The sequence below is a fragment of the Dioscorea cayenensis genome, chromosome 2 (assembly GCF_009730915.1).
Source record: "Dioscorea cayenensis subsp. rotundata cultivar TDr96_F1 chromosome 2, TDr96_F1_v2_PseudoChromosome.rev07_lg8_w22 25.fasta, whole genome shotgun sequence".
In the NCBI taxonomy this organism is placed as follows: Eukaryota; Viridiplantae; Streptophyta; class Magnoliopsida; order Dioscoreales; family Dioscoreaceae; genus Dioscorea; species Dioscorea cayenensis.
In genome coordinates, this window is record NC_052472.1 from 3,982,220 (window position 1) to 4,009,551 (window position 27,332).

A 27,332-nucleotide genomic window follows, 5' to 3' on the forward strand; every position below is an offset into this window, starting at 1 on the left:
TAGCTTAACAACCTTTTAGGGCTTTATGACATAGCATGGTGAAAGAAATTTCCTAATAGTTTCAAGATTTTAAATTTAAACCTCCAAAAGTAGTTTGTATTTAGTATTTTATAGTTATATTAGCTTTATCCATAATATAATTTATTTATACAATATTTTTTAATTACTTTTAGTTTCATTTACTATTTTATCCTTGGTCTATATCTTTACAAATACTTGTCTTATGGTTTGTGAAAGAGGAACCAATCTATTAAAATTTAATGTCCTTTTTTACTCAATTGTGAGCGATAGTTCTTTGATTGGAATTTTGTATTTACTGTGTTAAGTGGTACTAGAGCAGGATGTTAATTTGTGGTGATGAGTTTTCATGACTAATTAGAAGGCTAGAACCCCTTTGTAAGATTATGAATTGTTGTAATAGTTAGAGCGATGTTTGGAGCTATGGAAGGATTTCAAATTCCAGTGTTTTGACGATTACTTTGAAGAAATTGTGGATTGTCTGAATGCTTTAGGAATTGATGCACACAAGAGATGGAATGACAATAGAAGGCTAGGGATGGAGTTGGCTCGTGGTGATCCTATTGACAGATGTGTTCATGTTCTTGTTCCTATTCCTATTCATAGACAATATGTCTATGATGAAGAGTAGGAGAAAAAAAGAAGATTTTGAACCAAATTGGTTAGGTTGACATCAAACTATGAAGGTTAGACGGGCGAGAAATAATTATGGATGGGTTGAAAAGTTATGCTGTAGATTTCCGGTTAAAGGTGGTATCCCAATCTTTCAATGGAAGCCTAGCTATTTAAGAATTTTTGGATTGGATTGCAGAGGTTGATAGGTTTCATGACTATATGGAGACTCCTCTAGAAAAGAAAGTCCATTTGGTAGCGTGTGACGCAGCGGTGTACTTTAGACTATTGATCTGGGACTAGATGCCAGTCAGGAGCCTTCCAACCTGTTGATCAAAGATAGCCAGGAAGGAAGAACAAGAGTAAAGTTTTACTCAAGAATAAAATTTCATTCCAAAAAATTGTCTTTCTTCCTCCCCTAGGCCTACAATTAATAGATTTATTCAAAATACTAAAAGATTTGAAAATTTGCTAAAAATGGCAAATTTCCAAATAACAGAAGGAAATAAAGAACTTAACAAATAAGACTATTGCCGAAAACGGCGACTTAATCAGGGATTACTAGCCAAAGTTATAACCGAATCAATTATTACTAAAAATAGAAAAATCAATGTTTTCTGGGCCTAAACGAATGAATTTGGCCAAAATCCGCATCTCGTGACTTTTGTTCCTTAATCCGTTTTCCATCAAATAGACACGATAGAACCATAAAATCCCGTCACCCGCCAAATTACCAAAATACCCTTGCATCGAACTTCTCCATGTACACACTAGCCAATTCATCTATACGCCTGTTATCAGCGTGCCATTTGAAAAAGGTAGCATTTACATGGTGGGAACAAATTCGGTTGAGGATAGAACGAGAAGGTAAAGTTCTCGTACAAACTTGGTACCATATGAAATATTTATTGAAGAGAGAGTTTCTAACCTAAATTATAGGCATAACTTGTTCCAATATTATCAGTGTTGTCAATAGGGTAGTTGGTTAGTCCATGAATATAATGCAAAAATTCATGAGATTACATGAGAGAAATAACTTCTTTGAGTTAGAAGGGTAACAAGTTGAGAGGTATTTGGAGGGATTAAGGCCAACAATTAGAGAAAGAATTGGGGTGCAAGTTATCCGAAACTTTGTCAGAGGCAAAGAATATGGCCTTAAAGGCCAAGTAATAGGAGTGAAGCTTAAAGGAAACTATGAGGATTATAAAGCTATGGAGTCTATAAATGAGTATGAAGATCGTAGTAATAAGAACAACAACCAATATAGAATGAACAAGGTAGTAGAGACTATAGGGAAGATAAAGAAGTAAGGAGAATAAAAAATCCATATGCCAAACCTACTATGGGAAAGTGTTTTAGATGTAACTGGCTGGGACATAAGTTAAATGAATATCGCTTAAGAAAGACTATGAACATTATAGAGAAGAATGAAGAGATTATTTGTAATCTAGATGGTGATGAGGAAGAAGAATATGAAGAAAATGAGAGACAAGCTTATCTTATAAGTGGATAATGTCAGCTCCAAAGCATGAAGAGCGACTTCAAAACCATCAGTTGCTTAAAACAACGTGCACCATTAATAACAAGGTGTATTCATTGCTATTGTTGATGATGGAAGCTGTGATAATATAATCAAGGAAAAGACTTCTACTAATACTTATAAAAGAAGGAAAAATATGAATAGTTAATTGGGAGAGTGTTGAGGAAAGAAAGAAGAACAATGAAAAGGATTTCTTAGAGTTTCACTAAAAAATCCAAATTAAGTGATTTGTTGGGGTAATAATCTTATTTGGGTACTAAACTATACCCATATTTCAAAATGGATACCACATTTCAATTTATTTCTTTTTGGATACTACACTATGGTTTTTGTTAAGAGGGAGGGTATCTGCGTGTTTGCGATGGGAATAAGTTGGCGTGGATGCCGGAGTAATGACATGTCTAGGGTTTTGACAGGTCATCTGCTGACGTGGACCTTCAATTGTTATTTTTAATTAATATCACCAGAGAAAATCCATATCATTTAACATTGGGACACATCATCACCATCTTCTTCATCCCTTCTCCTAAGAACTCATTCTTCTTCTTCTTCTTCTTTTTTCTTCTTTGCTTCTTCTTCTTCTTCTTCTTCTTCTTCTTCTCTGTGCTTCTTCATCTTTTTTCCCAAATTATGCATATTTTTGTTGCAAGGGTTTTAATGTTATTTTCCAAAATTGCACAAGCTTCATAAATAATTAGGCAATTTATGAAACTAATTAAATTGAGAATAACTTCATTTCTGATCTAGAGAGATCGAGAGAAAATTTAAATGGAGAGGTTTATTAATGTAACCTACTTTGTTAATGTATTTCTAATTTAATGGCAAACACCTGGTTCAAGGTAAAAGATAAAGAAGCACAGGAGAAGAAGAAGAAGAAGAAGAAGAGCAACAATAGTAGCAAAAGAAGAAGGAGGAGGAGGAGAAAAGCAGTAGCATCAGAAGAAGAATAGGACGAAAAAGACAAAGAAGACAAAGAAGAAAAAGAAAAAGAAGAAGAAGAAGAGGAATGAGTTCTCGGGAGAGGACGGATAGAGAAGATGGTGATGACGTGGCCCCAAGTTTAAATGACATGGATTTTCTTTGGTGACATGTATTAAATAATAACAATTGAAGGCCCACGTCAGCAGATGACCTGTCAAAACCCTCACCAGGCTGTTACTACGATGTCCACGTCAACTTATTATCATCGGAAATGAACGGGTACCCTCCTGCTAACCAGAAATCATAGTGCAGAATTTGAAAAGATACAAATTGAAATGTGGTATCCATTTTGAAATATGGGTATAGTTTAGTACCCTACATAAGATTATTAGTTTTCAAAGAAAAAGAGAAAGAAATTTATAAAATAGAAAGATTTTAAGATGATTTATTAATCACAAGCTTAATTACCTAGATTAAAACTCATGGTAGAATTTCTCGTGAATGGAGGTGAATGATGAAAACATGGTGTAAAAAGCTCCAAATGATTTTAAGATTTTATATTTAATCCTTCAAAGTAGTTTTTTATTTAGTATTTTATACTTTTTAGCTTTATTAGTTATTTTATTTTTATTTGCTATTTTGTCCTCAGTCTAGGGCTTTATGAATACTTGTTTTAGGGTTTGTGAAAGAGGGATCAATCTATTGAAATTTCACCTTCTTGTTTACTTGATTTTGAGTGATAGTTTGATGCACACAAACCAATGCAAGTGGTTGAATGTGTGAAAATCTACAAGTATACATGTCATTAAATAATACCTCATGAGTGAACATGGGGGTCGTATTCCTCAGGGAATGGCGAGAGACTCCTATTACTTTCATTTTGCTTAATCAATAGCCTAACATCTATGGTGATAAATCTAATAAAATAAATCTATTTCTACAAATTAACTAATAATATACAATAGAGGTGCTTGAGGTTCAATTGGAAGGAGTGAGTACATATACAAGGATTTCCCTTAGTAGTTATTTGTGATATAGAATAAAATATGGCAATGTTATCTAGTGTTGGACAGAGTGAATTCAGAGGCCTATTGGTCCCAATCTCTTGACAACCAATTCTGAGGCACTAGAAACTTAAGATGGAATCTATTCCAACCCAGCCTCCTATCTTTGCCTTAAGAACAAGGATTCTACAAAAAGGATAATTAAACCCTAATCCACAAATCTAGCTATGCCTAATCTCTTATCTCATGCATAGATCTAACAAAGTATGAGTGTTCTAATGAGTGAGAATCTTTTCCTCACAACATCAACATAATAAATATAAAGCAGACATGCAATGAATCTTAATCAACTAGAAGGAATACTATATTACCAATGAAATCAATATTCACAAGTAAAAGACTAGAGAATTTAGTCCTCTCATGGATAAAAGAATTAGTATCAAAGATTATAAAGAATCCATAAGAAAGATAATAAGAATTCTAAAACTAATGTCCCCCTAATAGATCTTAGATGGTTGAGGTTGAGAAGACCCCAAAGGATGTCAAGATGGCGCTGAATCTCTTCGCTCTCCCTCCACTATAGATGTTTGTTGACTTCTCCATGAAGAACTCACCAGAATCTGCTAAAATTGTATTAAATTTTGTCTCTAACCATACCAAACTCCAAAAATCTGGTAGCCTCTATCCTCATTCGATAGAATATCCTTCTCCCCAAAATAAAAAACTCTAGGCTTATTTATAATATGTCCGCAATAGGGTCACAACGGTCGTTATTTGGGCCATTGTGATCAAAATCCTATCTTGGGCCATAAGTCATACTCTGGCTTTGGGTGTTTTGTGTTTTGACCAAGGGCACTATGTGTACAACGGTCGTTGTGGCTCTTGTAATATTGTCCAGTGGATTGTATGCTCTAGTACGGTTAGACTACAACTGTTATGAGGCTGTCACAGTGTTCTAGAACTTGTATTTTGATTCGATCTACCTTAAATTGCCTACGTATTTGCTCCTTCAGCCTTGAAATACAATAAAAGCATCTGGAGATCAAAAGAATGTAATTCTATACTAGTTTGACGCTAAACATAGGAAATTACATGCTAAATGTAGTGTAATTCTATACTATCCATTGCATCATTTTACGATGTGGGTCTCCCTAACATGCAGAGTAATAATGGCCTCCAATGTGTGCCAAAAATGATATATTAAGAACCATAACTCTACAATGATAAATTTCATCTGCCTTGCAACTCTAAAGGACTAGAGAATATAGGTCTTCCTATATGGGATTCAGTGAACAATACTACTATAGTATTTTCACAATACTATATAGTCACAATATGAGTGATTTGACCTCGCACCACTCACCTATCATATGGATGACCTATCGCTAAAACATCTAGTGGTTGTCATACATCTCTTATTCTTGTACAATAATTCCAAATAAAACTAGAAGTATATTTTTATGAATATCATATTTTAAATTAATGTGGATAATAATTAAACTAATAAATGAAACTAAGACAAGATATTAGTTAGATATAATAAAGATATTCTAACCTTTTTCTTTAACCTAAACTATAAAGTAGCATGTCATGTATAAATCTAATATAAATATCATCCTTTTCATTTTCAATACCATTTTATTCTTTCCTATAAACATTACATTTTAATGCATTCATATTTATTGAGTGCTAAAAACAATCTAGTTAATTTTTATCTCTTATGTCCAAGGTATGCAAGGAATGCCCAACACATCTTGTTTGCTTATTTATTATTTATAAGATAAGCATATAAATTTTAATGGAACAATAAATAATGCACTTTTATAAGAGGTTTGTTTTTTGTTCTTGTTTTTTGTCTATGTTTTTTGTCTATGTTTTTATTTTTTATTTTAATTTTTTTTTTTAATTTTTTTTTTTTGGCAATAGGCTACAAGTGCCTTCCACTTACGGGTTTGTTAAGAAATAGATAAATACAAAGGTGCACCTATCATGATGCCTTATTGACTACCTAATGGTTTATTAACTCGATCAAGCACTACATGGACCAACGAAAGTCATGCAACTCTGGAGGAGAAAGGATTTACTCCTCCCATAGTGGATCCACCGGAGTCCAATTGAATAGTACTAGAAACATAATCACTGGTGTAGTGTTTTAGATTCACACCTGCCCATCAATTTCCTTTACCACTTGGACCAAGCAAGTCTTGTCTAATTTTAAGAGTTTAAACCATAGTAGTTTATATTTGATGTCTTAAAAATGAATATTTGGTCATAACTTAAATGTTGGGGGGAATTTTATGTCTCACATACGTTTATAAAATCCTCTAATTAATATAGTTTCTATGTAAAGTTGAAATAGGACAGTTATCTTGAAAAATGCTATATTACTATTCTCACTTTTATTTTAGAGTTTTTCTAATTTTTTAAATAATCACTTTTCTTCTTTGTTGGTGATATAAATCTAGTGCACTTTAATTTTATAAAAGAAATATTTTTGAAATTATTTAATGCTTTTGCATTGACTTATATAAACCACAAGCATTTGCATGCCACCGCATATACACTTGAGTCTAACTTATTCCCTACATCTATGTCCTAATGGATACACTAGAGCCACTCCATTACTTTCACATAAACCGCTCAAGAGGCTCGAGCATCATGTCAAGCTATTGCAGAAGGAGCAACATGTTCTTCTTGATGGCCATCAGTAGATCTAGGTATATCTCAATTTGATCATGAAGTTGAGTTATTGAGGGTAGATTTGGGTATATTTCATTCAATGGCCATTCATTTACCATTGCACCATCAGATGTTGTAGTTGATCTAATATTATCTATTTTAACTTGACATTGAAAAAAATAATTATAAATAGTCATTATAATAGTAATAGTTACATGATAAAAAAAAATTTATACCCATAGATCTTTTACTTTCTCAGTAGTCCAATCCATTCTTTTTAGTGTGGATTTTTTTAAAGTAATCAATTGGCTCTAGCTCTAAACTTGTCTATTTCACTTGAGAAAAGTTTAAAAAAATACTCAATTTGAAAGACATAAAATATGTATCCATTAGAAAATATTAAATAGTTAAACACATATATTAGTTACCATGTCACTCTATGCTTGGTCATCCAAACTCTGCCAGTAGTATGAATGATTTGAGATTGTGATCGATTAACTTTATTCTTATTACATTTGTGTTGTATACATACAAACAATATAACAATTTATACTTACTCTTAATAGAATTAAAAACCCAAAACAATATATATATATATATTAAACCTACCAATTATCTCCCATCCATTTGTCTATCATTTCTTTCCACGAATTAGTAGGAATGAAAGAAGATGGGTGTTTGTAGTGATCATCTCAGGTTTCATGCTTCTCCAAAATTGGTTGCCGTATAAACAACATCCAATCAAAATATCTACACTTTATTGAATTCTCAAATGCTTTCTTTACTTCTTCTTCTAGTTTATTATGTGAGAATCCCACAGCTAAATATTGAGCAAAAAGAGTATCTAGTTCTGATTTTAGATATTGAGAATAAGATGTCCAAAGGACCATTAAATTTTTAATGGAAGAGAACATGTATTTCACTAATGGCTTTTGGTGTTATAATCCTGTACATTTTTGAAAAAATAATACCATAAATTAAGATGTCTAAATGATAGAAATAAGTTACAAAATTATAACACAATCTTTTACAAATTCTATAAAATAATGTAGGCTATCATAACATGAAATCAATAATTTATACATGAGTTGCTATAGGATGGTATATTTTACTTATCATCATATATTTCAACTTCAATTCCTTCTTCTAATTTAAAACCTTTAGCCATTCCTCTCACATTATCTTTTTCAACAAATACATCCATAAATTTAAAAAGTACTTAGTGTTCAATACATAAAATATATAAATTAAAAATATTGTTTCATTGCCTTTCTATGTTTTTTACTTGAAGGTGCTGAAGAAGAACATGTTTCATTTAAAGCTCTAGTAGATGATGGTAATACTGATGGAAATAAACAGTCAAGATTAATTTCAACATTTTCATCATCTACTTGCTTTGGCTATTCCTTTCCTTGCCATTTTCAATATAATCCTATTAAAAAGAAAAACAAATAGTGTTTCTTAATACAAACATGAAAGTAAAGGAAAGAAAGAGAATAACGTAAATGACAATTGAGAAATTATACTAATTAATGCTAACATAACAAGATCAAGATCAAAGTAATACATACAAAATATGTAAAGAGATTCACCAAAATGAAGAATGTTAAAAAACAATGATGAATATGTGAAAAGATTCAATTATTCCACTATCATATCTTCAACTCCATGCTTATTCCAATGTATATCTTCAAAATCATCTTATGGATATGATCCATGGACATCATGATCAAAATATTCTTCTTGATATGGCTCTTCTTTATTTTTTAGAATTTCATAAAGATTTCTTGGTTTCATGTCACTGATAGTAGTTCATGTAGAATCTTTCAATCCTTTAATATAGTAAACTTGAGTCACTTGTGATGCCAAAACAAATAGTTCATTTGTATGCAGTTTTCGTGTCATATTGACACTAACAATCGCATAACAATCTTTTCTATAACGAATACCATCCCGAGAAGTATCATACCAATCACATCTAATAATATGACTTTATTATCTCCTATGTAACGATGTTCAATTATACCAAATATTACTTTATAATATGACAACTCTCCATTATTTCTTTCTCCTTTAACTATAACACCACAAGTTTTGAGTTTTTTATTTTATTTTTCATCTTGACCACTTGAGCAAAATCAAAACCCATTGATATTGTAACCTGGATAATGAACTACTCTTTGTTTAGGACCCCATGCCAAAGCAAGCATATTTATATCCATTTCTTTATCATTTTCCTCATAGGCATCACTAATTTATGCAATATATTGTTCATTCAAATTTCAGTAAATTTTGAATCTATGGAACTAGGGAACAAAATATTATAGTAAAATAATTAACTTACTCATTTCTCAAACAAAGAAGAGAATTCACATTTGTGAGTTTCATCAATATTTCTAACGGTTTTTGATAGGGCATTTTTATGTTTACTATAAAAATCATAAAAAAAAAATTCAAAATTAATTTGATTAATAACATAATATAAATATTCATACCAAAATGAAGTTACATTACTTAATAAATGATTGAACATCTTCACAATTTTAGAGGATGTAGATAATAGCCGTATTTAGTAAATCATTACTCAACTCTTGCATATTTGCTTTTTCCAAAAGATTGCCCAAGTGCACAAAAAATTTGCAAAGAGGAGGTATTTCTTGATAATGAAACTTCATCATAATTTCTTTCTGGATAATTAAATTTTGTTTCAATATCATGCAAGTATTGAGAACAAACTGTCAAGCATTCATCTGCTATATATCCTTCAGCAATGGATCTCTCAGGTTGTGATTTGTTATGAACATACCCCTTAAGTTTGTGCATATATCTAACAAAAAACACTAATTATAATTTTTTTATAATTTGATTAAAAAATGTAAGTGATGAGAAGTTATTTGGGACATATACCTTTTAACATAATACATCCATCAAAAATTTAAAAGGCCACAACATTTAGACTCCCAGACTAAGTGAATTAGAAGATGTGTCATTATATCAAAAAAGGATCTTGGAAATTATTTTTCCAACTTACAAAGTGTCAATGCAATTTCCTCTTGTAACCGATCAAAATCTTCTACTTTTAAAATTTTAGAGCACAAAGCTTTGAAAAATATGTTTAATTCAATCTAAATATAAAAGTAAACTCGAGATAATAAATTCTCAACGACTAATGAAAGTAATCTCTCTAAGAACACATGAAAATCATGTGTTTTCATTCCAGAAATTCTATAATTTTTTACATTTACACATCTTGATAAATTTGCTACGTAACAATCATGAAACTTGATTTGTTGCAACCACTGACACATGGCTCTTATCTTATCATTCGATAACATATACAAGTAGTGGGCAATACTATCTTACCTTAACTTCTTTTGGATGTAATGATTGTTTGATACCCATCTCTTGTAAGTCTAACCGTGTCTTCAATGAACCATTGTTTTACCATCAATATTCATAAGTGTACCAATAATGTTGTCAAAAATGTTCTTTTTTAATATGCATCACATTCAAATAATGACGCAAATTTTTGCTATGCAAATAGGGTAAAGTAAAGAAAATATTGTTTTTTTTTTCCAATTATGCTCGGTTCCTTACCTAGGAAGTTTTCGCCTCTTCTCTGCTTTCCCGAACACTATTTATTTCATATGAAAGAATTGATTTAGAACATCATCACCATTTAACTATTCTAATGGAGCTCTTTTTTTATTTACCATCAAATTGTGATGTTTGTTTACACCATTTATGATTTATCGGTAAAAAATCGGTTTTGACCTATGTAACAAGTTTTGGAACCATTCCTTAACCAATAATAGCAATTTTTTTTTTATTCGAACAAGGACATACTACCTTTTCCTTAAGTAGTTCAATTAGAAACATAAGAATTACAGGAAAGTCATTTATAGTCCACATTATTGCCACTTTCATTTGAAAATTTTCTTTCATTGAAGCATCATATATATCTAGCCCCAAGCTCCCACAATTCCTTTAATTTAGCAATCATTGGCTTCATATAAACATCAATGTTATGTTCTGGCCATTTAGACCCTGGTATTAGTAAAGTTACAAATGGAAATGACTTTTTTATACACATCCATGATGGAAGATTATAAGGAAACAAAGTAATTGGCCAAATGCTATATGAAATGTTCATGTCTGCCAATGACCATTTGGTCTATTGGCATCGGGTCCCTTGCGTAGGGTGTTCGTCTCGAGTGTCGAGCGTGGCTCCCTGAGTTCGATCCCCATCTCGCGCAAGGTGAGGCGCAGTTCGGTGGTGGCGCTCCCTCACGTGTTAGATCCTCGGATTCGGCGCTTGTCGCCTTTCTCAAAAGAAATGTTCATGTCTCCAAAGTGATTGAATCCATCTTTAGCTATACCAAGGCTTACCTTTCAAGGCTCCAAAATAAATTTGTTATAAATATTATCAAAACTTTTCCAAGATTTTTAATGTACTCTATGCAAGTGCTGGATCGTTACAAGTAATAAAGTCGTACCGCTGTGAAGGGTAGGGTTGTTGAACCACAAGGACTGGACTTCTTATACTAATTGCTCCTCTATTGTGTAATAGATCAAGAAATGGTTGGTAGAACAACTCACTAAACAAAAGTAAAATACAAGGGTGAAATTATCAGACAGACTAGGATCGGTTTTTCAACACTAAGAGAGCAATGCTCGGGAAAATTCCTATGTGCCAAAGTGTATTGACTTGCTTCTAATGTATACCAGGTACATCCTAAGATCCTTGCAGGTGCTCTAAAGCAATGTTGCATCTACGGCTATCAAATACACTAAGTTTTGCAAGTGTAACTACGGGCTTCATACACACTAAGTTTTGCAATGACATAGGGCAATCAAAACTATGGTAATCCATACACACCAAGTTTTACACAAGCATCTACACAAATCAAGCACACCAAGTTATGCAAACACATGAATAAACACAAAAATGCATAAGAACTCCATAGACATTAAAAATAAATAGTCAAAGTACATCAAGCATTATAGTTCAATATCCCATGTGGAACGGTTAGCCCCTTATGAATTCATGCAACTGAGAAGAATGAGTGAATGCATTAAGGTGAGAAATCATGGCTTCCCCCTTATACAAAATCTTCTTAGTTGAGCTTCAAAAGCTTTATGGATGAGCTAACTCCACTTCCCTTATGCCTCAAACTAAACCTTGATCCCCTTAGACGGTGTGGTAAAGCTTGATCATTATCCTCTTGAGAGCTCCCCCTCTTGAGAAGAAAACTCTCGAACAAAAGATAGTCATGAAACCCTAGATCTGGGGTTAAGAAGGGATTTTCAGGCTTAACACGGTCCAAGCAAGGTTGTGCTTGTACCATGCTCTTCTTATGGCTTCTAAGAAAATTGGCTAAGTGTTATCTAGAGAAAATCATGGGGATGCACGGTCGTGCTCTACCCGTGCTCAGCTTGAGCAGGACCATACAAAGGGCTCTAAAAGCGTGCTTCCTCTATAACTCTAATTCAGTGAAAATCATGGGGAGGAGAAGCATGACCGTGCTCCCATCTGAAGCAACCCCATGCTTGATCAGCTACTCAGGCATCTTCAAATAGTGATAATCACGGGGACAGAGCACGATCATGCTCTGCCCGTGCTTGGCATGGACACTTAGAGAAATCTGTATTCTTTGGCTGTTTTTGTCCCCGATTTTGGTCCTAATTACTTTGAATACAAAATTCCTGCAGCATGAACAAATATACCCAGAATAGCATTGAATATATATAAAGTGCAAAAAGACAAGCAAAAGCATGAATTAGGAGTAAGTAAAACATGATATGAATTGCATTCACCAACTCCACATCTACTAGATGATGTAGGACCCTATCATTTATGCACTTTTTACTATGCCATCTCATATTTTTTAACCATTTTTGAAGATATAAAAATTCTTTGTAATCTTAATGTAATTAAAAAATACCTTAATACTTTATTGGAAATTCTTTTTTTTTTTGGTGCACCACCTTTATCCGGTTTCGATCTTAAAATATTATAAACTAGACACTGGATTGCATTTGAATGTTCCTTGTAGTAGATAATACAGTCATTCTGGCATGCATTTATTTTCTTATAATGTAGACCAAGATCACTTTACCATTTTCTTTGCTTTGTTCTTTGTGCTTGGCATTGTTTTACGCATGGGAAATGCATTCTTAAGCATGGTTAGCAACATGCCAAATGAATTATTGATCTAAGAATTCATGCACTTGATATGCATTAATTTCACAACAAAAAACAAGATGGAATACTTATCACAACTAGGAAATAAAGGTTGTTTAGAACCATCTAATAATTTGAATTTTTTTTCATCTTCGTTTGGCTCTTAGGGGGTCATTACTGCATTGTTCTATTCCATCTAGCACATAGGGATAGACTTCATGTATCATATCAATCATATCATCAACTTTTCCATTTTCACTTCACAAAGTTTCTTATCACGAGGCACTCAATCACTATCTTCATCTCTACTATCTTCTTTACCATGTAAATACCAAAAAGTATAACCCCATTTAATTCCTCTATATAATAAATGGATGTGTACTTCTTTTTTAGTCAATCGATATTTATTGTAGCAGTCCACACAAGAACAATTAATTTTCATGTCTTCATCTTTCACATTGTGAAATGTATACTCAAGAAAATTTTCCAGCACATTATAATATTCTATACAGGATCTGGTAGAAAGACTCATCCAAGACTTGTCAATAGGCATGTAATTTCTACAAAAATTTGAAAAACATAAAAAAGAAAAACATTTTTCAGCATATGATTATCCTATAACATATTTTGTTGGTGTTTTTAATGCATTGAGAATAATAATAAAAAGAAATACATTTAAATGTTAATGTTATATGTATCTTTAGTGTATAACTGACAAATTTGATAATGTTATTATAGCATCATTCACAAATTACAATAATATGGAAGTCTAAACAATGAATACATAGTGTTTGATCAAATTAAAGAAGACAAAAAACCAACTAACCTTAAAAGAGATGAATCCTTACAAGTTCCAATCAAGTGAAGTGCTTAATCAAAAGTAACAACTGTGATGTATCTCTCCACCAGAGAAACAAGTATGGATATTCAAGCCAGTTGTAATGTGAAAGACAAAAGGACAACTAAATCAATACAATTTGATATATTATAATTAGTTTAGAGGGGTTAAAATGAATTTCTCTATAACTATATTGTTGTAATGGTTGTATTTGAGGTTGTTTTTTAAAAGAAAAGAAACAAAATTGTTATTACTGATGTTTTATAATGGAATATAATAATAATTTTCTAGCTGAATTTAAATTTATGTACTTAATTCTTTACTTGAAATTATTATAATTCTTAAAATTTTTGTGCTATAAAAATGACAAAAAATATTTGAAAAACAAACCTTAGTGATTTAATGGAAGTGCTCTATATTATTTGAACTTTTGTGCTACATCTTTGGATTAATAAAATCACATACAACCACTAACATATTTGAATTAGTCTTATCTTTTAAAAATAACTTCTCTATATTTTTTATAAACACAGTAATCATGATAAATATTAAAGGGTTCTAAATTATCTAAATTTCAATGTCTAGGACATAACTACTAATTTGTATTTATGACTTTGTTTTTATTAATTAAATTTTAAAGTATTAATTAGTCAATTAGTAGATGATTTATTGATGTGGACCATAATGGGCCAACCATTGTTCTCCACTGCCAGAAAAGCCCATAGCCCTTAACAACTCAAAATTATTTAAATTTGCATTTTTTTTTTCAGAATTCACATAAAACCAAGGGATTATTTCTTTAATATAATAATAATAATAATAATAATAATAATAATAATAATAATAATAATAATAATAATAATAATAATAATTGTTCGTAGCTCACCCAATAATAATTATGTCCAAATAGAGCCTAACAAGTATGCTCATAAATTATTAAAATACACATTCAAGAAACTAATATGTCGAATGAGACCATACCAAAACAACATGCAAAAGGATAATAAAAGCACTAGCAAACAAATCCAACAGTAACCTTCTCATGAAAGCAATAAGGCCATCAATTCCTCATAACTTTGTAATTAGCAGGTAAAATAAAACAAAGCCAATAAGTCAACAATTAAATCATCTTTTAACCTAGTTCACAATCAATTGTAACAGTTGGAATTGCGCTTTATAATAGGTTCTCAACTAGACCTATTAGAATGTGATAAATGTCAGTTGTCAGTAAACTAGAGTACAATTGAATCATTTTACTAGAGGGATAGGCATAACAATAGTTGCATGTTCTAGTTTGTTTTTATGGATGCACTATATGAAAAATGCAAGAACCATAAAAAAATGTCTTTCTCACGTTTTTTAAAAAAAAATCAAGAACCAAAAATACAAAAATGATGAGACTACCAATAGAAGTACAACACATTATCCATGGACTAAGTAATAGAAGTAGGTGCAAATGCATCCAAAAATCCTATAACATCTTCTGAAACATTCTTGAATTGTAGTTCTAGTTCAATGTTTAATATTAGAGATTGGAATCACAGATAACAATTTGAGAATGCTTCAGAGCCATTTAGTAAAATACTACCTTTATAAACCATATTCATTTATTAGAATTAACAGAAAATAGAAGGATATGGTGATCTAAATTCCATGTAAACCAAAGTTGTACATCAAAAAAGGCGAAGTAACTACTACTAAATTGATTATGCTTGGCCATTGAAAGATTCAAATTAGCTTTTGTAGAATAAAGAAAATTCTTCAAATGAACAATAAATCAAATCACCACAAGGAACAACAAGATAATTCTATAAAGAAACTATGAAAAAGCTAAGAACAATTAAAATAAGTTGATGATAAAGATATGCTCAAATGACATACATAGAGAACTAAATCAAACCACATGAACTTTACTAAAAAAATGGAATAGCAAAGAAACAATGCCTGAAAACAATCATCAAGTAACATAAAAGCGATGTGAGCAAAAAAAATTTGATTAGCATGTAAACAAGGTATGCCAGTTAATTGCCAAAAGAGGACAAGGACAGAATCAAAGTATAAATAGGAGTTAATGTATTATAAATACATAGTTTAAATATAAAGAAACATAACATCACTGACAAAATTAAATAGGAAAAATATTTTTCTAGTTTACTGGTATCAAAATATGAATTACCATAATATTGTTCATAGGGAAAATAGTACAATCATGAAAACAGTATAGTGCATAAGATCAATGGGTTATTATGTCCAACTCCCATTTCAGTGTGTCTTCGAGATCAAATTACTAAAGCAAGTTAATTGGATTGCTCAAAATAGCCAATATGCCAATAGTCTATTGATAATTAGACTAAGTTTTCTTCCCTATAAATAAAGGAAAAGACTAAATCTTCCAAATAAACAATTTACTCAACATTTCAAATTGGTTTAAAGTTAGTAACCAATTTGAGATAGGAATAGGAATGGTAAGTAAGGCACTATAGCACTTTACTGAAATTTTGGCATGATACCGAGGGGCTTGCGAGCGTCCTTGCTACCACATCCAAATAAGACCTTTTAAAGGGTTTCTAGGGCATTTGCTGGGGATCATCATCTCCTACCTTTGGTTTTCTATTTGTCCCAAGCTAAATCCGAGGTGGATGACGCCCGCTGAGGGTGTTTTTAAGGTGGAAAACAAGGGGAGAGCATCATTTGTGCAAGATACTTCTCCGATCTCACTTGTGGAGGCTTGAAGACGATAACGGAAGCCGCCCCCATTATGGCGTCTGTGAAAGCTTTCCACGAAATCTAGCTCACCCAGCCTCAATGTTTGAGGGAGTTTTCATTAAGTTTGTTTTAGTTGTTCCCATGTATTGGATCATTGTATTTTCTTGTATGGACGGCTAAACCCCAAGGTCATCGGATGCTAGTGAACCTTGGGGTGAACTTGCTTGTTTGGATGTTTTGATTACTTTAATGCATTTAATTTGGTTTGTGATTTAATCTCTGAGTTGTTTGATGTATTGATTCGTATGAGAACTATGTGTTTCAATTCTAGATTGTACTTGGTGGTGTGGCCTACACCCTTGTACTAGACTTACTTAGCTCCAAAAGGGATTCATGTATGAATACGCCATGACCATCGGGTATTTAGTACCCCTTCAACCATTAGGGATGAACCTAGGTATTGAGTTAGACCCTAATTAGAGACTTCCCTAAGCATAACACAATTGTAGGAGGATTTGGTCCGAAGAGATTCCAACCTTCGGGGTAAACCTACTTTAGGTTGTCTCTTGGACGAAACCACCATTACATTTTAACCCTAGCATCCTTATAGCTTTAATAGCCCCAAGGGGATTTGCATCCATGACTATCTTCTCCCATAAGATTTTCACTCATTCACCCAAGTGCGTAGACTTTTTACCTTAGTTATCTTTTTATCCTTTTTAGTAACTTAAAACACTTACATTTGAGGTAGGCTAGAAAATAGGTAAAGAGAAAGTAAGGGATAGCTCCTTGGCCAATATGACCCCTGTGTCACACACAAGGGTACTACTTGACGACCCCATGCACTTGTGGTTGACACATCAGTTTTCTTATCTAATCGCTAGTATTTAATGATATAATTTATTGTTTGTGATCCTATCATGCACCTATATTTATGCACATTTCATCATCCATAAACATATGGCCCTGAGACTATCTAGTTTACCATTTTAAATAATTATTCTACTATTCCATCCATCCCAAACATACCAAACAGATTGCAATCTGAAATTGATTCCAATACACAACCTAAAACTCAATTCACAACTCAAAATCTCCAAATGACATAATAAATAAAATTTATTTTATATAACAAATCATAACAAGGCAGTTATTTCACAAGACATTAATATTGTTTTATAAATTTCCTTCATTGAGAAGACTCCCTTTTATACACTGAAATAATATTTAAGGGTATGCCTTAATTGCAACTTTATTTATTTTTATCATTTATTTCTTATTTTATGTGATTACTAAATTGTTATTCTCCTCTCTTCATTAGTTTTTTCTTTACTAGAATTTTTTATTAGTGGAAAGGCAATATAAAGTAATGACATAACCACATACAGCTAGGGATGACATATGCATTTTAACCTAGATTAACTAGCTATTTTAGCTAGGTGTTTTGATAGAGACGTAAGTGTATGTGCCAATCGTATAATTAAATTCTCAAAAATGGGGTATCGATCCATAAGAAAGATTGAAAATACTAGTACTAACTCATATCTCGAAAATTAACCTAAGTAAAAAAAGTGATGTGTGAATAAATTCAAAAGCAATAGCAAGGAAAAAAAGTTGAGAAATCAAGGGGAGAAGAAATGTCCCGGACATAGTATCCCTCTAGGGTTGGTTAAGTATAGGACAAAAGGTTGTATAAGTATGTAATCATATTTGAACCAAGAGAAATCCTAAATTATACTAAACCCTTCTTGTAAGGTGAATAGTAACTGATTCAGTACGGTGCTGATACAGAAACCCCACAATCGCATCACACTTTATAAAATCTCACTGTGAATTAACAAGAATTTCTAAAGTAGATAACTCTCCTTTTGAAGATATTATCCATAATTCCGTACAGAAATAGAAAATGTGATTTTCTCCTAAAATCTATTTCCTACGATTGCAAAGAATAAGAAAACAATTTGTTAATCCACTAGAAAGAATTGAAGGAGGAGAACTCTCAACTACAAAGTACATAATTGTTAAGCTTACTCACAATCACCTCTAATTGCGGCATATATATGTTAGATGGGTATTGATACTTGTCACAAAGCACATCACACATGAGAACTAAGGCTTTCACCTAAATAGTAATCAAGCCATACAAAACAAGCAATTTGATTCAAATAATATAGATTACAATAAAAAAAACAATTAAAGAATCAAGATCCACAACCAATGTTAGAAATAATGGAAATCTAGAGTTCAACTATGTCCGAACATCTACAAAATTAGTCCTCCATTAATGGAGAGCAAGCATCCAAATGAAAAGACACTAAGAATATAAAGCTAGACATGAAAAAACCCTTCTCAACCTTGCCGGAAGATGATTGTCGAAAAATGCCCAAGCACCTTACACGGATGCCACCAAGCTAGTCTTGACGGCTACAATATTTATTCTCCAAGATAAATTAAGTTGAATCTAAGTCCAAAGTTGCCTCTCAAACCCTCTTTATCCCCTAAGCCTCGCCTCAGAGTAGAATCAAAGATGCCCTAAAAATCCTCATTGAGAATATTTATATTGTACACGCTTACGGGCTACTTATAGGAGCAACGAAGTGGCTGCAAGGAGCTGGGGATGATAGGCCACGAGCTTTATGGGATCACTTATGGCCATCAGTCACATCCATAAGGTATTTTGTATAGTGTTACGGTTTAGCTTACCACCGTAAATACCGGACTGTAAACTTCTCTATATACCCCTTTGGGATCACTTTTACAGAACGTGTGCTTTACTCATAAGTTCCTCTGGATGATCCTTATGGTCCACAACCTTGCATAAGTCCTGCTCATAAGTCACTCTATGTCACTTATGCTCCTCTTTGTGAGCATAAGCATACCCGCAAAGTTCTTTGAAAGAGGCTACTGACTATAAGCTCAGCCATAAGGTGCCCATAAGCAATCTTGTTTGCCTTATCCTTCTTCAATTGATGCCGAGAGAACTCAATCTTCATTATTTTTGCTCTCAAATGCATCTTTTGGCTCTCTCCCATCTTTAAGCACTATCTAAAGCCTGATAATACAAAACACACCATGTTTAATGTCGAATTCCAAAATATAACTCTGATACATGCCTAATGAGTGTACAAAATGAACAACAATTGTACACTCATCATGTTTTCTTAAGTAGCTTTGGTAGTCTCAGTGAAATAGTGCATAAATATATGAGTTTGAAGTTTTTTGCGTCTAATTGTGTATTGTTACGTTGCCACTAAGGTTGCTAATACGTGCATAAATGTCGTCATTTGTAAAACTAGCTTTAAATCACTAACTTTTAAATGTTTTACGAGATAATTTTGACACTTCTATACATAATTAAATAACTTTATGAAACAACATTTTGAAAATTAGATTATTCAAAAACACTATTTTCCTCCTTTTAAAGAACAAATGCCACTCAAAGGCCCAAGAAAACAAATCATTCTTCAAATCAAGATATATTTTTCCATTGATAATTGAGATAAACTAGATTCTCCTTCTCTTTTATAGAAAAAAAGCAAAAGTAATAAAGAACAAGAATTAGGTAAGAGGTTCACCTTTCAAGTTTCAACTAAATGATTGGCTTTCACACTCACTTGAACTACATGATCATCAACAGTCACCTCCATGCACCAAAAGCTGTGATATCACAACAAAGGCCGTAGTTTTATTGTAACTTATGGAAATAACTATGCAAAGCCCAAGCATATCAAACAATTCCACAAGTAAATCATAGTTAAAATCTTGGAACACTCTTTGATTGCTGTCATGAAAATACAAATGATCCCTATACTGAATTCTTGAAACACTCTGGTATATTTTGTAGAGGAGAAAACAAACAAATAACATATAGCCATACATGGTTTTCTCACTCAGTACTCAACACAACCATTCTGAATAAAAACAACAACAAAAGAAACCATAAAGTAAAAGCAAGAAACCAACAAATTATGAACATAACCAAAAGATAAGGATGAAAAGAAAAAGCACACAACTGAAAAGCAAAGCATAGAATCATTTCATACATAAACCATATAGCACCAAACAACTTGAATTAAAAAAGAGTACCAATCATCCTTCCACTATATTTGATAAACTAATAACATAAATGTACATGTGTATATATATAAACTAGAATGAAATTAAAAAAGGATAAATATTAGTGTCTAGTCTAGATTAGTTATACAAAATGCATAAATGCCAAATAAAACTATTATTAAAAACAGATCAACAATTAGCTTTTAAAACCAGTGATTTTTAAAAATTTAAATTAAAAAAAAGAACAATACCCCTCAAATTTCAGTGATTTCCAAAATTTAAACTAAAAACAAAAAGTAATACCCTGATAAGTGCTTGTGTGTTAAGAATGCGAAGTATTCTTTCCTTACGATGAGTATGACTTTTATCAGGTTTAAGCGCTAATACATGTGTTTTTGTGTTCTTTTGCACATGTAGGGTTGTAAAGGTAAGTATTAAGAAAAGAAGACAAAAGTAGATCGTGAACGTACTATTTGGTCGAATCTTGGAAGCATCAAACACGAAGACACAAGTGGGGCTCTAAGATACGTGAATGTGTGCCAACCTCCATCTATTCAAGCCATTACAATGAGTTGGAGGAGCACGAAGGTAGTCACATTTGCGTATCCCAACTTGTGCAATAATAGCAAGATCTTCACCAATGAATCTGTTTATTGAAGAAGCAACGCAATCTACTGCATAAATGTGTGCCCATTTACGTTACCTCGATGAAAGCATGGATTAGGGAGTGTTTTGGGCCGGCACTGTAGGAGGTTACCGCAATAAATTACTGTAGCAGGTACTGTTCACAGCTGCCCGAAAAAGTGAAGTTCAGAGAATCCACACGGGCGTGTGGAAATTATCCATGCCAGTGCGGAATTTCCACAGGCCCTTGTGGAGAATCCACAGGGGCGTGTGGATGCTCGATTCCAGCCCTATTTAAAGCCGATTTCAGCCCCGATTTCAGCATTCTTTTCTCCATCTTTTCCCCAATTTGAGAGAGGGTTGCGGCTAGGGTTTTGAGAGGTATTGGCAAGGGATTTGGAGAGATTCTATGGCTTCAACATCGCGCTCCATTTGGAAAAAGGTTAGTGGAAGAGCTTTCGTCGGCACCGATCCGGCGAGGTGTATCCTAGGCTGGACAAAAGGACCTTTGGAAGAGTCGAGGCTTCTCCACAAGACCATCATCATGACTATCAAGAAAGTTTTCTGTGGATTACTTGCTTGTACATTCGATTTCATTGTTGATTGTAACTAGCTCCATGGAGAGCTAAACCCCCTAATGGGTACTTGGATTTGTGAACCCTATGATGTATTTATTTCATTAAACCTTTTATTATGTTTTCATTAATTGATGCTTTAATTGAGTTCCAATCTTGAATGCTTGATTGAATGAATACTCCCTTAGAGTGATACTAAGGTTGAGAGTTCTTATTGGTAACCCTTTGTGAGTGAGTGACACACCATGAGAGCTAGACAAAGCTAGATTGGAGAGGGTTGAGAGGGTGAGTCGAGAGATAGCGGAGCGTCCCCTTTCCCCTTCGATGTGATTTATCCTACCTCTATTTCCTCGAGTTCTTTGCGGTCATAGTAAAATGAATATGCTGAGGAATGACCTTCCGCTGGGGCTTAGTTGCAGAGACAACGGAGTGAAGTGTTGAAGTGATTTTAATACCTAGAGTTTAATTGCGACTAGGGACCTTCCACCTGGACCAAAGTGTTTTTTCGACATCTAGAAAGAGGATTTATCACTTGGAATCCCTAGAACTCATTGCGATTCTATACGAGTGCAAGGTGTTGAGATTGTTCGATTTCTCCTCCGGGACATGTATAAAGTCAGGCATGGTTAACCTTAGATTTGAGACCATGTATTGAAGGATCTCTATTACTCATTAATGCATTAGTTAGGAAGCATAATAGAGGGTTTTGCACTTGAAATGATCGTCCTAGGTGGAACAGTATCCGAGTACCCCATTTATATTGATTGCCTTACCTTCCCTTTACTTGTGCTTCTCTTTTCTGTCTCTTTAATTCTTGTTCACATTACATCTTGTTAACAAAATCATTATTCATCTTTCACTTGGTTAAGAAACAATTTGAGTATTTTTATTCCCTACTCCCTGTGGATATGATACCCACTCACCTGGGATTTTATTACTCGACAAACCCGTGCACTTGTGAGACATAGGCAAGGGGCGTTGTCATACTCTCAAAAATTAAACTAAAAAAAGGTAATACCCTCAAATTCTCTAAGACTTTAAAGCTTACTAGCAACTCAATTCACATGAAAGTTGTGAAGAAGCTCTCATTGGGAGAGAAGAAGAAGAAACAGAGCATCTGACATGGCATCTTGCGTGACAAAAGAGAAGGCCACTTGGTTAAGTTGTCTAGGTGGCCCATCCAAGTGCACATATGACGTGGAATAAAGGCATCCACGTGAGAATCCTAGTGACCACATCAACAACTCTCCACTGAAATAGTCCCAGTACTCTCCCATTATAAAGAAATTCAAAATCAAGTGTTCAATTTTGATACAAATTGAAATCAAGTATTCAAAATGAAACATGGGTAAAATCCACTAAAAAAGTCCTTTTAAGAAACACATCCACACAACCATTTGTCATCCATAAATATTTATTTTATAAAATAAATTTCACAAATAAAATTACTTGCATTCATATGGGAGCTATTTTTATTATAAAAGTACTTAATGTGAAGAGTGTTACATTATAATATTAGTCTCTGTTATAATTATTCATTTAGACTTGCACCTATACTTTTATGCATAGCTATTGGATGTTCATTGGGGAGACATATTTTGAACCATAGAATGACCATTGGCTCACCAACTCAGCGATAGCTTGTGTTGGGTGATATTGATCCCAACTATTGTGATTACAACGGTTGGAACACATATTTGAGTTAGGCGTGCATGGAGCTTCTCCATTATACCTTCCCATTCCACAACATGCATTTGTTAACTCTGTGAATCCTAAACAAATGAAAATGAATTATATATCAATTAGTAAAGTTTTTTTTTGTAATGATTATGCCATTTTGAAATATTTTAAAAACTCAAAATTAACCAGCTAATTAGTAATTATCTGGTATATTAATGTTATTTTACAAGCAATGAAATATATATTAACTAATGAAGTTTTCTTTTCAAATGATGATTACATTTTGAAACATTTTTAAAAAATTCAACATTAACCAATGAATCAATAATTGTCTTATATATTAAATATTATTCCATGTGCTTGTATTTTGCTTGATTATCTCTTTATATTAAATTGTTGCTCAGAATAGTTGTACCTTACTACAACGAGCATTTTCTTGTATCTTAATATTGCAAAGGTTTAATATTGGGCTTAAAAGTTTGAATATTTCAATATATACCCTACTCAAATACTAGAGTTTGAGTCTTCATTGTCTCCATGGCTAACCTATCTAAGTAATAATATTTATTCATAATCTTTTTTACTATAATAAAGTTGTAAATAAATGATCTACATTTGAAGTTTATCCTTAAAATGTGACTTATCATAAAATATGTATTTAAATTGGATAGTTATGATGTTTACAACCCATCTAAATGTAAGTTATTTCATCAAAATTATCCTTTAAAGTGATATATTTGTTTATGGTGATGTGAAGAAAAGAAAATTAAGCACGTCAACCATAGTTTCACTTTTAACACCAACTCTTTTGGAGGCCGTGAGAGTTGAGATATATATGAAATAAAAAATTTATTAAAATTGTAATTTTAAATCTTATTTATATTAATTCTGGGGTGGACATATGCACACAAAGTAACCTCAATCTATTGTGTAAATAAGGAATGGTGTAAATTTTAAGTACTACTGTGAGATTAGGCATCTAACTAGTTATTCAAATTGTTATAACTTCAAATTGTTATGGATTAAGGTATATGTCTATGCAAAAATGTTCTCCTCTGTTTTTTTTTTTTAAAATAAAATCTTCATTTCCTCCCTTATTGATTTAAAAAGTTATAGGAATATATGATGCTTACCATACTGACGAGCATTTGCTGCAATTTCATTGGCCATTTCATATGCGTCTACGAAACTATACGTCAACTCTTTCAATGTTGATGTGAGACTTTGGAGAAGAACCCTGGTTTCATTTTTAAATTGAATAGAAAGATTATTTAAGTCCTTAGAACAATCACCAGACGGGGTTTGACTTCTTACGATTGGAATGCACCCAAGAACTGATGTACCAAGTGCAACAATCTTTCTTCCGCCAGAGTTGTATAATGTCTACTAATAATAAAAATAGTGTGAGGTTTTTATTGGCTGAAATTGTAGAAATTCGTACACTTAGATTATGAAAATATTGGCTTTTGAGGAGACATACATGGAAATGAGGTTATTATAGCATATAAAATGTGAAGGAAAAATATTAGTGTAACATATGTGTTTTCAAATATATAATTAATTAAGTTGAGTTTACCTTGAGTATATGAAGCAAGAACAAGTTCATCAAGTAAAAATTAAAATATGATGACTATTTAGATTTTAATTTTTTTAAAGGAAAAATTGATATAGATAAAGGTACCTTCAAATGTATTTCCAAGTTTTTCACAAGAGTTGCAATGAATTGATCATTTGTTGTTTTGTTTTGAGGACCATAAGCCAAAAAATAAGCAAATATATCATTGCTTCCAGAGCTTATGCAGAAGATCGATTTTGATAGTAATTTGTTAGCAGTCAAATTGCCAGCTCTTCTTGATAAGTTCCTTGCCACCTCTTGAAAATACATAACTTGCCTTTCCAATGATATTGTTCCTTCTCCCTAAGATTTAATCATCATCAGAAATGCTTATTTATTAATTAAAGTTCCATTTTATGCTACTCAACAGAATAAAATAACATGTTATATAATATATATATATATATATCACACATACAGTTGAATTCAAGATCCCTGATCCAGCAGAAGCAAAGTTAACCCCTCTCAACATCTGATTTTCATTGGTGATAGAGAGATATGGTGGTGGGCTTTGCAGGAATCCCATGTATCTTGCTGCCAAATAAAGATTTTACTATTTACAAGAAATCCTAAATAACAACTTAAAATAACTTAAAATTAACAAAGATCACAAGAGAGAGTGCTCACTATTTCATTCAATATAATGACATAAAAAATTTAATTAATGTAAAAAGTTTATATAATATAATAAAGACATATATATATATATATATACTCAAAATAAGTCCCAAATCTTTTACTATAATTATTTAAAAACCATTGAATCAAGATAGTTAATTGGTATTTCATATTTTTCCCCAATTCAAAAATGCTGAGGGTTCAAATCCTACCTATAGTTTGTCCACATTTATCAAAAAAATAATAAATAAATAAATAAAAGCAATGAGGCAAAATATTGAAAGAGTTTGAGCTAAACTCATTCTCTTATTGGCTTGAAATCTCTACTTATGCTCGCCTTATTTATTAAACTATAACTCATTCCCTTTTTAAAAACAAAAAAACAAAAAACCAAAGACAACTTCATTAAGAAAAACATAAATTATTCTTGTTCACCAACTAAACTCTTCGATATCGTTTCATGATTATAACTAACCAGTTCCATTTTTTTAGGTTTTCCAAATAATCAAGTTCATTCAAATGAAAATATCAGAACTAAACCACACTGTATTAGACTTATTCGAACTTGATTCAACGATAAACTAAAATATTTAACATTACCATGAATTAATGTATATATAACACCAAAACGAAAATAAAAAATAAAAGAAATTCATACCCAAATAGTCTGGACCTATATAACCATTGCCAAACCTTCCTGTTGAAATGCTTCCAGGGTAATCAATTCCGTGAAACGGAAAATTAGCCTTAGGAGCAGGATCTGGCAAGTAGTTGTTATTCCCCACATCAACCAAAGAGTCCCCATAGACAAAAAGAGCAGGTGGCGTAAGAGCAACACTAGGGGCAGCAATGATCAGAAGAAGAATGGTCCCAATGAAGTATGATTTCATCTCCATTTGCTTTATTTGCATGATTGTGATTGATTCTATTGCATCTTTTATAATCGCATTGCCCAAAGACTTTATTCAAATTGTCCTTCATGACTATGATTGTTTTGAAATTATTGGTTGTTGTATTGTCCTTTGAAAGGCGGGAGAGCTTGTTGCATCAACATTTTTTATCAAGTACCAAATATATATGACACGTTCTAAATTAGTTGCATTTTTCTATTATATTCCCCTCATGAAATGACATGATTTTTTAAATTATATGAAAAAAATATAGAAGCCAACCTTGATTTGTATATACACTAGTATTGGGTATGTGCAATGCACATGAGTTAACTTTTCTAAAATTACTTATTTATTAAATTTAAATATGAAATATATAGAAGTGGTACGGTAAGATTTCAATCCCAACACAAGTATACAAATTGGTAGCTATAAGTGCTTTCCTTGACATTTCCATGTAATTAATCTTGATCATATCTTCATTAATCCTACCTCTTGTTTTCCAAATTCACTCTTGAAGAGAAATCGATATTTAATTTGATGTGCAAACAATTAGGGCATTGTTGGAATTATTTCCAAAAATTACTTTTTAGAATACAACCTTCAAAATTAAAATTGACTTTTTTTCTTCAGATAAATTAATTGAGGCCACATATGATTAATATATTTTTTTTCTTTGGACAATGGCGTTCACTATATTTTTCCTTGCAAAATGTACTAACACCAATATTTTTTTTTGAATAGTACTAGTAAATTCGCTGTAATACGTAAC

General features: G+C 32.3%; 1 protein-coding gene across 1 annotated transcript; it reads right to left on the minus strand.

The window, feature by feature from the left end:
* Positions 1-23,326: 23,326 nt before the first annotated feature.
* On the minus strand, positions 23,327-26,566 carry LOC120271929 (GDSL esterase/lipase At5g55050-like). The gene is made up of 5 exons (XM_039278615.1): positions 26,329-26,566; positions 25,471-25,586; positions 25,119-25,355; positions 24,571-24,820; positions 23,327-23,529 (listed from the first exon to the last, which is right to left on the minus strand). The coding sequence occupies exons 1-5, from the start codon at positions 26,564-26,566 to the stop codon at positions 23,327-23,329; spliced, it is 1,044 nt and encodes a 347-aa protein (XP_039134549.1).
* Positions 26,567-27,332: the final 766 nt, after the last annotated feature.

Coding starts and splice junctions, on each gene's coding strand:
- LOC120271929 (XM_039278615.1), bottom strand. CDS start 26,566: ATGGAGATGAAATCATACTTCATTGGGACCATTCTTCTTCTGATCATT. Junction 25,587..26,328: donor TATAGGTCCAGACTATTTGG/GTATGAATTTCT, acceptor TTTATTTGGCAG/CAAGATACATGGGATTCCTG. Junction 25,356..25,470: donor CAGGGATCTTGAATTCAACT/GTATGTGTGATA, acceptor ATTAAATCTTAG/GGAGAAGGAACAATATCATT.